The 14281-nt window shown below is 34.8% G+C and overlaps 1 protein-coding gene across 1 annotated transcript in view; it reads left to right on the top strand.

Moving 5' to 3' along the window:
- The window catches only part of eIF3e (eukaryotic translation initiation factor 3 subunit e), a 119629-nt gene that overhangs the window by 68759 nt on the left and 36589 nt on the right, over window positions 1-14281 (top strand). The window contains exon 9 of the mRNA XM_090410758.1: window positions 8806-8923. Within this exon, the coding sequence (XP_090266884.1) occupies window positions 8806-8923 (118 nt within the window). The remainder of the gene's footprint in view (window positions 1-8805; window positions 8924-14281) is intronic.

Here is a 14281-nt window from a genome sequence, read left to right on the forward strand (position 1 = left end):
TTCATTCAAAAAAAAAAAAAAACAGAATAGGAATGTCCACACCTTTTGTTGAAAAAACCTTGCCTGAAATTTGTTTGTTATAAACTTATTTTAACAAAGGTAATGAATTAACTTTTGGAATAGTTTCCCAAGATTTAACCCAGTTAGTAAAAGGGAAATTTAAAGAAATAGTAATATGTTTGTATTTAAAGGAAGTATTTTGACTCTGATTAGAAAAACTAAGGTTTGGTTCATTGAAGAATATAATTATATACAGGAACATCACTGATTTTTTGCACCCTTGGTTCCAGAGCCTTGTTGGATTAACCATTTTGCTATGTCAAGGGAGATGACAATAATTCATCAGTACACTCTGACTCCCTAATTATACTTCTCTCTGTCTTTAAAGCTTCATAAACTGCTAGAAACTTAACCATTAAATTAAATGTGTGCTAAGTGATTAAATCAAATGCATTAGTATAAATGATTCAGTACAAGTTTATTCTTTAAGAGATACTTGTGCCATAAGGTTACTTTGGTTCGCACAAAAATACAGGAAATAAGTGAATAATATTTATCTTGGAATAAATAAATATTATTTGTTATTTCCTTGTATTTTCGTGTGAATTGAAGAAACAGTACAAGTTTGTTAGTGTAACAAGAAACACGATTATTAAGTGAATTAAATGATTTAATATAATTCATACATTAGAACTGGTTTATTAATTACTATACTTAGTTCCATTGCCAGATTAGAATTTTACTGGTATTGTAGAGCTAATCACAAAGTTGGAAAGTTGAGAGCTGTGTGGATTACTGTCTGTTTCGTAGCTGATTCATCATGGATCTGTGATGTTGCATTGGGAGACATCCAAGGTATTTGAAGTTGAAGCCACAGAATTATCAGTTGTAAGCCCACTGCTCTGAGCCTTCTTGGTTATGTGATCTTTTTTAACATTTCAAATCCAAGCAAAGTTACTTGAATGTGCTTTGATCTCTCTCCCTGTGTAAATTTTCATACATCAAATGAAAACTCATTAGATTTGTTGTTACAAACATGCTTTAACTCCAGCCCTTTGAATTTGCTAGCCAACTCAACTGACTTTCAATAATAAGTTTTCCTCTACATCTCTTCATGACTATCATCATAATACTGTGCAAATAACCCCTCATTATTTGCACAGTAGTACAAAACTTATTACCTGTGTAATACTTTTTGCATGCTAAAGCAAATCATGGACAACTCCTTTTTTCTTTGATATAATAAATCCTATAAAACCATTGCCTGGCTTGTCTTCATAAGGCCATTGAAGCATTCATTATGGCCATTGCTAGTACCTTCTCCCAACCATTAGCAACAAACCAAAGCACTTCTTTCATATTAAATTCTTTAATAAATGTTTCAGGCTTCTCAGCATTTATCTCATTTAGAAAGGTTTCATTAGTATTATTTCTTGGGGTTGGATAAGGGATATACAGTTTGGTGGTTAATGCACTGTTTAAACATTTTTTATGCTGGAGTTAAAGTTCAGTTCCGGGAGAGGGGGAGATGAACAGTTGTCTAGAATAAGAACTTTGGAAAGTTCTGGGCCCACAGATGTGCCTCTTGCTCGGGCTACAATCACACAAAACTTTTCAAATCCTTTCTTGCATAATCTGGGTAATAATCCAGTTTTTATTTTCATTGTCAATTATAGAGCACCTTGCATCTGTGCTTGCTTGCTCCATTTGATTGAATCCTGTTGGCCCTTCTTTGTCTTCTGCTGTTAATGTTCTTTACAGTGCATTGTCAGTATAATGCAGTTTCATCAGCATTACACACTTGTTCTGGACTGAGGATCTATCCAGAACAAGCAAATTCGTCCACATATTTGTGGGCGATTGTTATTCACCACACATTGTATTATAGAAATTCCATAATGCTCTTAACCCTTTAAAGCCATTGTTCATTATAGTCATACATGTTTTAATTAAGTTCTTTATGGAATAAATTGCCTCTTCCTTTAACATGCATTTAATATCCATTCAAGTCCACCGCATCATTTCAGTGCTGTCATAACCATTTCATCATGCTCGAGTACTCTTGCCATTTTTCATAGTTTTTCTAACACTCATTTGCATCTTGGAATTGCTATCTACAAAGAATTTCAGAAGTTTGTCCCTTTTGCTTCTTTATTTCAAAAATAGTTAAAGAAACTAGTATCATGCATATAACACAGTTTCTGTTCTGAAACATGATGGTTGAGTTAATTCAACATTTCTACCTTTTCTTGTAGTGATATGGACTTGAGCTTAATATTACTTCCATCATTGTGAACTGGACCTTGCTTAGAAACCCTCACTATGATTAAGAAATTTGTCTCAATATTCGAATACCATGACTGGGTATAATACTAAAAAACTATAAAATGGACTGAGGATCTATCCAGATCCTCAGTCCATTTTATAGGGGGGGGGGATCTCACTTTAAATGTAAGAAAATAAGTTACAAATCACTTAAAATCAAGGGATTGCCACCAACTGCAGATGTAAATAATTAAGCAAATGTGTGCCATGCACAAAGCCATATGGCATGCTGAAATAGTCGGTTGTGAGAATTTCAAGTGCACTCTTGTGATTTCGTCTGGACCGAAGGGTGATTTCTGGAAAATCGGTGGTGTACCTGTAGTTACATAATTACACTTGGTGCCCACATATTAGTCATCCACATGCAAGGATTGCAGAAGAAAGATTTATGCGTTTGATTCTTTCAGCCAGTTTCAAAATTATTCAGTTTTTAGTAAAAGTATGTTGGATATCCCTTTCCTTTATGAAACTCAGATGGCTCAGTGTGAAAATAGAGCACATGCAAGTACATCCAAATACATACTAGTTAAGATTAGAAATATTGCCTTTTGTCTTTAATGTTGTGCAAATTCACTTAACTGTGATGATTCTGAAAGGTCAGGAGCAGCTCGCTGCTTGTTGATTTCCAAAAGACTGCTTTAAAAGAAAAATGTTACTGTTACTCCCTTAGGAAAATTTAAAAGACTTCGGATAAACACACGTTGTAAAAGTGCTTCACCAAAAGCTGCCAAGGCTAATGAGGAGTAAGTACTGCTCCACCACTTGAATTGTTTCCAAAATCTCTCTCTCTTTCTGTGGTGTGTATGTGTTGCTTTATATCAGCTCAAATCTAATTGATAATTTTGCTGACCTCTTTGCCCAATGATTAACATATCCACTGTCCACTTACCAGGCTTTGGGATATGAATTTTTGTCCAGTGTGAGATCACCACCCCATTTATTGGAGGACTAAAGTGGCTTGAAGATTTTACAGGTTTGGTCTCTAGCAGGGTTTCCAACCTATATAAAAATATAATAAAAAATACAAATGAAAATTTAAAAAAAATTTAACTGGGATGCTTAAGAATCAAAGGTATATAACTGGGAGGAGATCTCCATTTTGCCTTCAAGGAATGCTGAGAACCAACTGGAGTTTGACCTTTTGATCGATTCTCACCTTCACATGATGGATCTCTTTAGTAGTTATCCACTGGGCATCAAATAAATGATGATGGGTTGGGAATTTGGAACCTTGCTGTTGGCTTAAACCAGAAACATGATGAGATTTCATGCTGACTGGGGCATTGCATAGTTATACAAATCCCCATCTTGCTCAAAACAACAGAATAACATAAAAGAAATCGCTGAAGATGGAACAAAGATAATCACCAGAATTAGAGCAAAAGAAATCATGGGAAATAAAAGCAAATAAACTGCAAAAAATGAAACAAAGAAAATTGTAGAAAACTGACCAAAATTGCCAGAAATAGACCAAAAGAAATAGCAAGAAAGAATTTGGGGAAATAATATGAACAAAATCATTTTTTTTTAAATGTAACAAAGAAAACCACTAGAAATAAAACAATAAAAATCATGCAAAATAAAAGAAATCATGGGGAAATACCACAAAAGAAATCCTAAAAAATATAAAGAAAATCACAGGCTACAAAACAAAGGAAATCACCAGAAATAAGATAAAAGAAATTGTGAAAAACATATTAACAAAAATTATGTGAAAAAAGAACAGAGAAACAAACCGGCAGAAATAGAATAAAATAAATGGCAAGAAATGAGAGGCTGTGGAAAATAACACAAAAGAAATTAAGAAAAATAAAAGAAATCACAAAATTGTAGACTGAGAAAATCATAGGAAACAACAAAGGGAATAGTGAGAAATTGTATACTGACAACAAAACACAAAGGATTGGCAGGAACCATACCTAAAGCATACAAAATGACCACATTAGAAAGTACAAATGCAAACAACAATAGGAATATAAGAAAGAACTAGAAGAACATAAAATTATAAAAATCTAGAATTAACATTTAAATTTCAAAATGTTACATTAGTTTACAACCTGAAATCTTCATAATAAACTAAATATGAGCAGTCTGTACCATTAAAATAAAAAAATTATCTGGAAACTTCAGTAGTCAGTGAATTTGGTCACCTGATTTCAAACAGGAAAAGAACAGAAGTAATGAATATTAGTCAGCATTACTCCACCTTAAGAAGAGGAGAAAATTAATGTACGGCTGGCATATTGACTGTTTTTATTTAATTTAAAATTTAAATAAAAGTAATAAAAATTTGTTTGAGTGGCAGCCTATTTTGTGTTCGGAAAAATCTTTATCTGTATGGTAAAAAATTCTAAATTTGTGACTTCAAAATTTTTAGGACTTTGTAATCATCATCATCAAATTCCTGATATGTATCCTCAAGGGATGTACAGGATATGATAGTACTACATGAAATATTTACATCATTACTAACTTCCTATCTACAATTTTCCTCCAAATCATTCTGTTACTTGTCAAGACTCCAATATTATCATTATCAGATCTTATATTTCTATCGTCTAAGGCACATTGTACCGTATCAATCCACCTATATCTTGGTCTTCCTCTGGGTCGTTTTCCTGCCAACCTGGCAGAGAACACTTGTTTTGCTAATCTTTCCTCTCCCATTCTATTTAAGTGACCATACCATCTGAGATTAGCTCTGCTAACGCATTCCTGGATGCTGACAATGTCAAGTTCTTTCCTAATATCCTCATTTTTAATATGATATTGCCATTGATGCCATCTGTTTATGCCTCTAATCTTTCTCAGGACTCTCATATCTGTGGTCTCTAGTCTTTGGTCAAGTGTTTTACTTCTGACCCAGCTCTCAGATCCATAAGTTAAAACTGGTTTGAACACTGTCTTGTATACAGCTAATTTAGTATTCCGACTAATTTCTCTCTTATTCCATATGAATTTATTCAGTTGACTTCCCACCATACCAGCTTTGTTGGTTCTGTTTTCTATTTCCATATTTAATTTACCATCTTTAGTAAAAATTGTGCCTAAGTAGCTGAAATGTTTTACTTGTTCCACAGGTTCCCCATTCACAACACAGTTGACATTTTCCACAATTCTACCTATTTTCATTGTCTCTGTCTTTTTAATGCTGACCTTCATACCATATCTATTACAACAGTTATTCAGTTTAGTCAGGGAATCTTGCAAACTTGTAGCAGATTTATTTAGAAGTATAACATCGTCCGCATAAAGCAAAGAGCAGACGTTGACATCTCCAATTCTGATATCATGTTTAATACCACTTTCCTTCATAATGTGATCCATATAGATAATGAATAACAGAGGAGATAATGTACATCCTTGTCTGACACCAGATTTCACATTAAACCATCTTCCTGTACTTCCTTCAATTCTAACTGCTGACTTGCAACTCAAATAAAGACTAAGTATTGCTTGATATAATGCCCCATTGACACCATATAACTGTAGCATATTGAATAGCTTCTCTCTTGGCACCTTATCATATGCTTTTTCCAGATCTACAAAACTTAAATACAGATCTTTGTTATATTCCCATTACTTTTCAACTATTTGTCGTAAAGTGAATATCTGATCCTGACAGCCTCTATTTGGCCTGAATCCAGCTTGTTCATCACCAAGCTTTTCTTCCACAATTCTTCTCAACCGTTTCTCAAGTATACTGCCATAAATCTTGCCAGGAACAGTCAGTAAGAAATACCTCTGTAATTCGCACATTCAGTTTTATTTCCCTTTTTATATATGGGTACTATTAGAGCTCTACTCCAATCATCAGGAATTCGTCCCTCTGAACTATGCAGTGCAGCCACTGTAAAACTTTTATACCACCATACTTCAGCATTTCTGGTCAAATATCATCTATTCCTGCTGCCTTTCCACATTTCAAGCCTTTGATGGCTTTTTCTACTTCAAGTATGGATATGTGTTCTGGACTGTATGCCTGTTGAGTATTTTTTACCACTGTGCTATCACTGTTTGTTTCATTTAGCAATTACTCCATACTTCAAGGATATCTTTTTCTCCTGTTTTCATGTCACCTTTATTCATCTCTAACTCCTTTTACAGCACTCTTTTCTCCATTTCTAAGCTTCTTCAACAACCTCCAGAATATCTTACCATTCTTGATATTTACTTTCTATGTTCTTGCCAAATTCCTCCCATGACTTTTGTTTACCTAGTTTTACACAGTGTTTCACTTTCTTACATTTGTCTCTGTATTCTCTAAGAGCAAAAGCTGACTTATTTGCCAGGAACTTTTGATATGCTTTCTTCTTTTCCTTCACTGCCTCTTTAACTACCTGTGTCCACCGGGGAGTTCTGATTTTTCTATCCTTGCAGACAAACTCACCACATGCCTCTCTGGCTGAATCAATCAAAGTTTTCTTCAAGGTTTGCCACTGAATCTCCATGGTTTGGTTCCTGTTCTCAAACTCTTTCATTTTTTCTTCAATAATCTTTTGTATTTTAGTCTACAGTCCACATCTGAGAGCTGCTCAACTTTTATTCGCTTTAAAGCTTTCTTACATGTTATTCTTTTCAATATGAAATTCAATTTTATCCTGCTCAAGACTAAATAGTGATCGCTTCCAATTTCAAATCCTCGGTACACTCTGGTGTCCTCCACCAGGGAGAAAACATCACTATCAACAATAACATAGTCAATGAGACTTTTCTTATTCCTTGCCTCTTCTCTCCATGTGAATTTGTCCACATTTTTATGTTGGAACATGGTGTTAATAATAACCAGTCCATGTCCTGAGCAGAAATCCAACAGGTAATTGCCATTATTAGTTTTACTCTTTTCTCCAAATTTTTCCAAAATATTTTTGTATGTCTAACAATCATTTCCTATTCTGCTATTTAGATCCCCAACAAGGACCAACTTTTCCTTTTTCATTGTGTCGATTGCTTTTTCTAAAGCATCAAAAAATACCTCCACTTCTACCTTAGTAGAACCTTCTGTGGGACCATAGGCACAAATAAGTCTCATTGTCCAATTCCCTATTCTGATATTTGCCCACATCACTCTACTTGAGACTGCCTGCCATTCAAGAAGATTACCCTCATATTTTATGTTGAATACTATGGCTACTCCTTCTTTTCCTTGATTGTCATTTCCTGAATATAACATTTTGTATTTATTGCTCAGAAAGATCTCACTAGTTTTTGTCTTTTTTGTTTCAGTCGCCCCTATTATGTCGATCTGGTACTTATCTAATTCCTCAGCTAGCTCCATTTCTTTGCCATTCAGGTTTCTTATGTTGATAGTACCGATCTTTAACTCTGGTGATGTTGAGTTGGGGTGTGCTTTCAGATTTGTTGCAGTAGCTGACTTTTCGCTGTTCGCCCTGGTTCCCTGGCAAAAACAACAGGGGCCTTGTTTAACTGGGCGATGCCCCAGCCGGCATGAAATTTTGTCATGCTGTAGCATCATTTTGTATTTTGGTTTAACCAATAGGAATACAATTTGGTTGGCTAAATCCCAAATTGCCAGCCCATCCTTGTTCGTTCAGTATCCAGGTAGATATCCAACAGGGTGCACCACGAGAAGGTGAGGATTGGATAATAGGTCAGAACCCCTGGTCGGTTCTCCGCATTCCTTTTAAAGGCTGTGTGGAGGTCTCCTCTCAGTTATACAGCTTTGACCCTTAAGCACCCCTTAGGACTTTGCGGTTAACCTAAAATTTTAAATATACACGTATTTATATGCATTCTTTATGAAGTTTTTTGTTCTGTCCACAGTGTAAGATTTCCTGCTGTTTTCTTTGTTCTGTTTCCAACAATGTTTTGTTTTATTACTCATAATTTTTACTTTATTTATGCAGTTTTCTTCTGTTACATTTTCCATTCATTTCCTTTGTATTGTGATTTTGACATTTACTAGCAATTTCAGTTTGTGAACTTTCAGCTTTCACTGTTTGTAATAGTGAGCTTGAAATAGCATTGGAACATATGTTATGCATTGGAAGCAATTACAATGCATTATAACAAACAATGCTTCCATGGTTTATTATAATACATTATTTCATTATAGTGATGTTCACTATGGTGTCTGTCTACTTCAATTTGTTATAGTAGATAGTTTGCTACAGTGAATTTCCTGAGAACAACATTGTGCTTATCAAAACTTTGGGCAGGACTTTCTGGTTTGTTTTCACATTGTTTGCTATAGTGAGAGTGAACTATATTTGTTAGATTCAGCTAAGATTTCTTTAGTCCAAACTAACATGCATTTGACTCACTATCAAACTCAGGCACCACAAGAATAGTTTGCTATAGTGAATTTCGTGTAGAATAGCATGTATATTATGAAGTTTGTTTAGGTGGTAACAGTTTTTAATAGTAAATTTGGTTGTAATGGTATGTGCTGTAGTGAGAGTCAACTATGTAGATAAATTAAGAATAACTAAAAATACTACTGTGCATTCTGTATTACAGATATTTAAATGCAATCCAGACAATTTGTCCCCACATCTTACGATATTTGGCAACAGCTATCATCACCAACAAACAGCGCCGTTCTGTAATGAAGGACTTAGTTAAAGTTATACAGCAGGTAGGTTCATTTCATTTTTTCTTTTACAATATATTAAAATACTTGCATTACAGTTATAAAACAGTAAAATATTTTCAAAATCTTAGGAAAAAATTCTTTTAAAACTTTTTTTTTTTTTATAGCACTCACTAAGTTTACTATGCATTAGCATGTTACTGCCTTTAGAGGGCAGCAGTCTTAATGCCATAGTTTATGAACAGTGGATCTTCAACCATCTTATAGAGCAGATATTACATTGTATTATAATATATATTTAAACAGTCATCATAACAAACTACCAAAAAGTTTCAACTGAAACATTTTAGGTAAGGTGCTGTTCCAAAATTTACTATAACCAACTATTTCTGTGTCCCTATGTCTTTGCTATAGTGAAGATCAACTGTACTAGTTTTTTTAGACATCCCACCCATGGTTATAAACCTATTATATTTAGTTCCAGGTTGAGCTAATGGTTGAGTATCCTGCTTCTGCATGCCAGACCTGAGACTCCAACTTGGGACCAAATATCCTTTATTTATTTTTTTTCCAAATAGTAACACCTGAAGATTTTCATCAGTATCCATGCTATAGTGAGATTCAAATGCACATCTCAGTTGGATGAGCAGAAGGGGACATAACAGTAATTAACAATTAATAAAATTAAAGATCAATAATGGCTTATCTTAAGAAATTAAGATTTGCAGTAAAGGAATCTTTTCTAATGCAATCATATCCAACATTGAGAAATCAGTGAGAAATGCATATCTTGACTGACTTTGTGTTGGGAAACAAGCTCATCGTATCAGCATTACGCACAAAATTCTGTCCTGCAATCACAGTATGTAATGATGCTGAGCTGCATATCATACAACTTACAGTAGAGCACAAAAGAACTTCTTTACTTGCTTATAGGCAACATGCAATACTTTTTTTTTTTTCCAAATACAAAGAATATTCTCTCAAACTTGGTCACTTCTAGACATTTGCTTGTGTTGAATACCCAAGCCTTTAACCATGCAAACGACCACATGGATGAAATATAACAATTAATGCCTCATATCAATTTTACTTCAGTAGTATCCAAATGATATTACAAATTTAATGTGCACTTTGCATTGTAATTATTGACATGTAAACACATCAAGGATAGTTATGTAGTTAATTAAAGAAAATAAGAGTGCATATGTAACTAGTTCAGCTTGGATCTATTCCAAATACTATTTGTCAATCTTCTATACTGACTGAATTTATAAGAAAAATGAATCTATCAGTGTGCAGGGAGAAAACTACAAATAAATTACATGTTACAAAGTTTGAGGTTTTTCATGCAAAACACTCAGATACTGGAACTTTATATGAATATCCCACCAACAAAAAAACTAAGCTATGGTATTAGCACCATTGATGGGCGGAAGGTTAAAAAAAACCCAGAAATTCTGCTCTGGAAACCAAATATTGAACTTACTGGGGGCCACTTCAGATCCCCAGTAAGTAGGGGATGATGAAAGTCATTTACCACTTAAAGATATTTGCACACACCCGTGGTGAAATTCAAATTCAAAGCCTTGATGGGAGAGTGGAAATGCTGACTATTTAGCCAATCACATCACCAAATATTCCTAAATATTTTCTGCCATCACACTACTATTGCTAATTCTTCTTTTGGTACTCAGCCCTCTGTTTCTAAGCTTTTCAGTAGCTTCCAGTGTCTTTTGACATCCTCCTAGTAGTTATTTTCTATATCTTCCCAAAACTTTTATGTGACTCTCCCATCCACAAAAGGTTGCAAACTTTGGGTGAGCTAAGGTTTTTTATTTTTATATATTTTTATATAACCTGGAAATTTGTTCTAGAGATAAAACATGGAAATCTTTCAAGCCTTCATATTATTTGATCTTATGCCAGACATTGAAATTTGTCTCCCATCTAAAGACATTTACAGTCATCTGTGCCCATATGGAATTCAAATGCATGGTCTCTTAGAATGGTAGTTTAATTGTTTAGTTACTTTTATATGTTGGTTTGATGGCCAAGTTGTTAACATATTCAACAGACTGTATGTTTTTAGGTGATATATATGAATTTCATTTTCCTGTATGAGACAACAATCCTGCTTATTGGAGGTCTAAATTGGTTTGGCAAAAGTTTCAGATTTGGTCTCTAGAATAGGGCTTCTGGATTATATATCCCTAAGTAATAATTTTCCAACACACTCTTTATTAACCTCTGCACCGCCAAGCTCGAGTTTTCTCAAGCAATATAAAAATGACTTAAAAAATCTCCTCCAAAGCAACTTTTAACATGTTCGAATTTCGTGGGCATGTGGACACATCTGTTAGGAAAATAATTCGGTTAAAATGATGCACTTCCCTGCCTTCATCTTTCTGGAGGAAAATATTTGCACTTTTGCTAGCAGGAGAAATCTCCCAGAACCTGCTTTTATGCAGAACTGCAAGACACTTTATGAACATCAGCGAAGGGTGCCTGTCAAGATAAAATTAAACATATAACCATTCCTTATGCTGAAGACATTTCCAAAGGCTTTGCAAAAAGTGCTTTAGCCACTTAGTGTTCATAAAATATGTTCATTTCTAAGTTTTCGTAAAAGATGTACTTTTCAAATTAACTGTCCCTGGTGTCTTATCAAATCACTTGTGGTTTATTGTACTGTACTGTACTGTACCATATCAGAATGATAGATCTCTGGCCATTTATTGAGTAACATCAAAATTACCTTGAGCTGGAATGTTCTGTTATCTCTAAATGCAAGATTCTTTCGAAATAAACTATGACACAAATGTAGCTTGTCCAGGATTGAGCATGAACATGTTACTTTTTCTCCAGATTTTCCAAACATTTTTGTGTGAATCTGGAATTTGTTTCTCACTCTACTGGTTATTATTAGATCTCCAGGGAGTCAAGGACTCATCAAGAGAGGCAGGCCATACAAACCCACACCAGCTGTCATACCTTCTCTTAAAAGTCACACTAGATGTACTCACTACTTCAACAGTTCCATTCACTCGTAATAAAAAAATTTAATCAACCGAATCCCATAATGACATCTCAAAAGTTTATAGACCTCTATCATATCATAGCCTGTTTCTTCTATACCATTGTCTGCGGTCCACATATTCTCAATCTATCCTCATAATCTACATTCCATAATTCCAATATCATCTTTGTAACTCTTTGCTTTATCCCTTTGGAATCTAGGAGACCAAATCTATGCATGGTAGTCCAAGTGCATTCACGTCAAGACCTTGTAAAGAGGCAAAGTCACTTCCACATCTTTGCATGTTAATGTGCATTTCAACTTTGCAGGTTTCCTCTGGGTGATATTTGCAGTTTTTGTTATTTGACCTCTGAACTTCAATTTTCCATCCACTAACTCCAAATCCCTAGTCCTGTCAGTTACTTACTTACTCCAAACATAATCCCACCAATATAATATACTGTTGGATATTGTATCATGCCAAAGTGCATAACTTTACACTTAATAACAATGAGTTGATAGTCATTATCATTTGCCCACACTTCCAGCCGATTCATATCACTCTGTAAATGCTGTACCTCAGTAGCATCTCTGATTACTTGCCTATCTTTGCATCATCAGCAAACAATTGAATCGGACCCTGTCAAACATTATTAACATAACTGGTCACCTTAAATTTGGCAGATTCACACTCCCATATACCACTTTCTGGTGCTTGTCTGTCAGCCACCCACTTATCCAAGCCAATAGTTTATGTTCCAATCCCATATTTTCTAGTTTATGCAACAGCCTTTCATGTGGTTTCCTATCAAATGCCTTAGCAAAGTCCAAGTGTATCATAGTATATCCATCCCCTTTATCCAACTAGCACAATGGTGGTGCAAAAGACCAGTGTTTCTGCCAAACTTTCAGTATTACTGAAGTGATTGTAAAGATTTTGAAGAAGTTGGTGAAAACTTTCATACAGAAATGGGTTGACAAACAAGATATACTTTGCAAGGAACAGCAGAGGTTTATTAAAGGAAGGTCATGTCTGAATAATTTGCTCATATTTTATAACATTATCATAAAATATGATCTGAGATCTAGCTACTCAATGTGATTAATATCCTTGGTCTCCAGAAGTATCGCCACTGCTCGTGTATGATGTGGCATGGCATTGTCATCCATAAAAATGATGTTGAAGAACTTCGTTGCAATATTGTTCGCTAGTCATTCCCTTTTTTTCAGCACTTGAAACTTGGTGCATCCATTAAACATAATGCCTCCCCGTATCACAATCCCAGCATTGCCATATTTATCCTTTTCAAGAGCATTCTCACAATGGTAAGCAGTACCACTTTCGTGTCATATCAAATGTTGTCTAGAATCCGAGAAAATGTTAAAACAACTCTCATCTGTAAAGAGTACATTAGTCCATTGGAACCACTGAAAATGTGCTCTATAATGAGCTCTGAAGAAAAGAAGCACAGACTACCGCCCTTCAAATAATAGCCCTATTTGTCACAGGTATCTTGCCACAGTTTGCTGAGATGTCCACCGAATTTCAATGGTCCATTGATTACGTTTTGCTGTTATAACCAAAAAATCTGTCTTCATGCTCCATGGTAGAGCAAGGCTAACCTCTTAGTAAACGTCTGGAACACATTCCATTGGCTTTAAATGCCACCCAGAGCCTGGATGATGTCTTTCATATGTTACAAGACATCCAAGTTTGCAACTTTATTTCTTCATGAAAGGTGCTCCATTCAAACACAATTCGTGTAGTGCAGCCTTTTGTCTTTTATCCTGTTGAATGCTCCCATGTGATCCCTTTGCATGCAATTCAAAAATTTAAATGTGTACCTGCTTTCTACTCGAAATTGCCAGTTATACAGATTGCCACAAGCTGATTTCTACTCGAAATTGTCAGTTATACAGATTGCCACAAGCTGATTTGTCTGAATTGGTGCTTGTAATCTTTAGAAATAGTGTTGGTTCTTAGGTTTTGGACATCAGTGTAGTCTCACCTTTTTTTTTTATTTTTTATTTTTTTTTAAGAGTTCTTTGTCATATGAGTTGTCAGTATGCTAACTTGTCTTCTATTTTCACCTTTTTCTTTTGATGTATATTGATGATGTCTGTGTTCAACTTCACAATAGCTGATTCCTCACTGTTTGCTCTGGTTCATGAATGAAACAGCAGTGTCCTAGACAACATGATATCTGATTAATAATTAATCAGATGTTATGTTGTACCCTCATAATACTTTTGTGTTGTAAACCAATACAGAATACAACTTAGTTACTAAATCCTAAATTGGCATCTCATTCTTTTGTTCCCTTGCTGGTACTCATACAGATAAGGATATGCCACTAGAAGGTGAGAGGTGGACGTTGACTTGC

This window comes from Typopeltis vanoorti, chromosome 20 (assembly GCF_054136105.1).
Source record: "Typopeltis vanoorti isolate ZY-2024b chromosome 20, IOZ_Tvanoo_1.0, whole genome shotgun sequence".
Taxonomy (NCBI): Eukaryota; Metazoa; Arthropoda; class Arachnida; order Uropygi; family Thelyphonidae; genus Typopeltis; species Typopeltis vanoorti.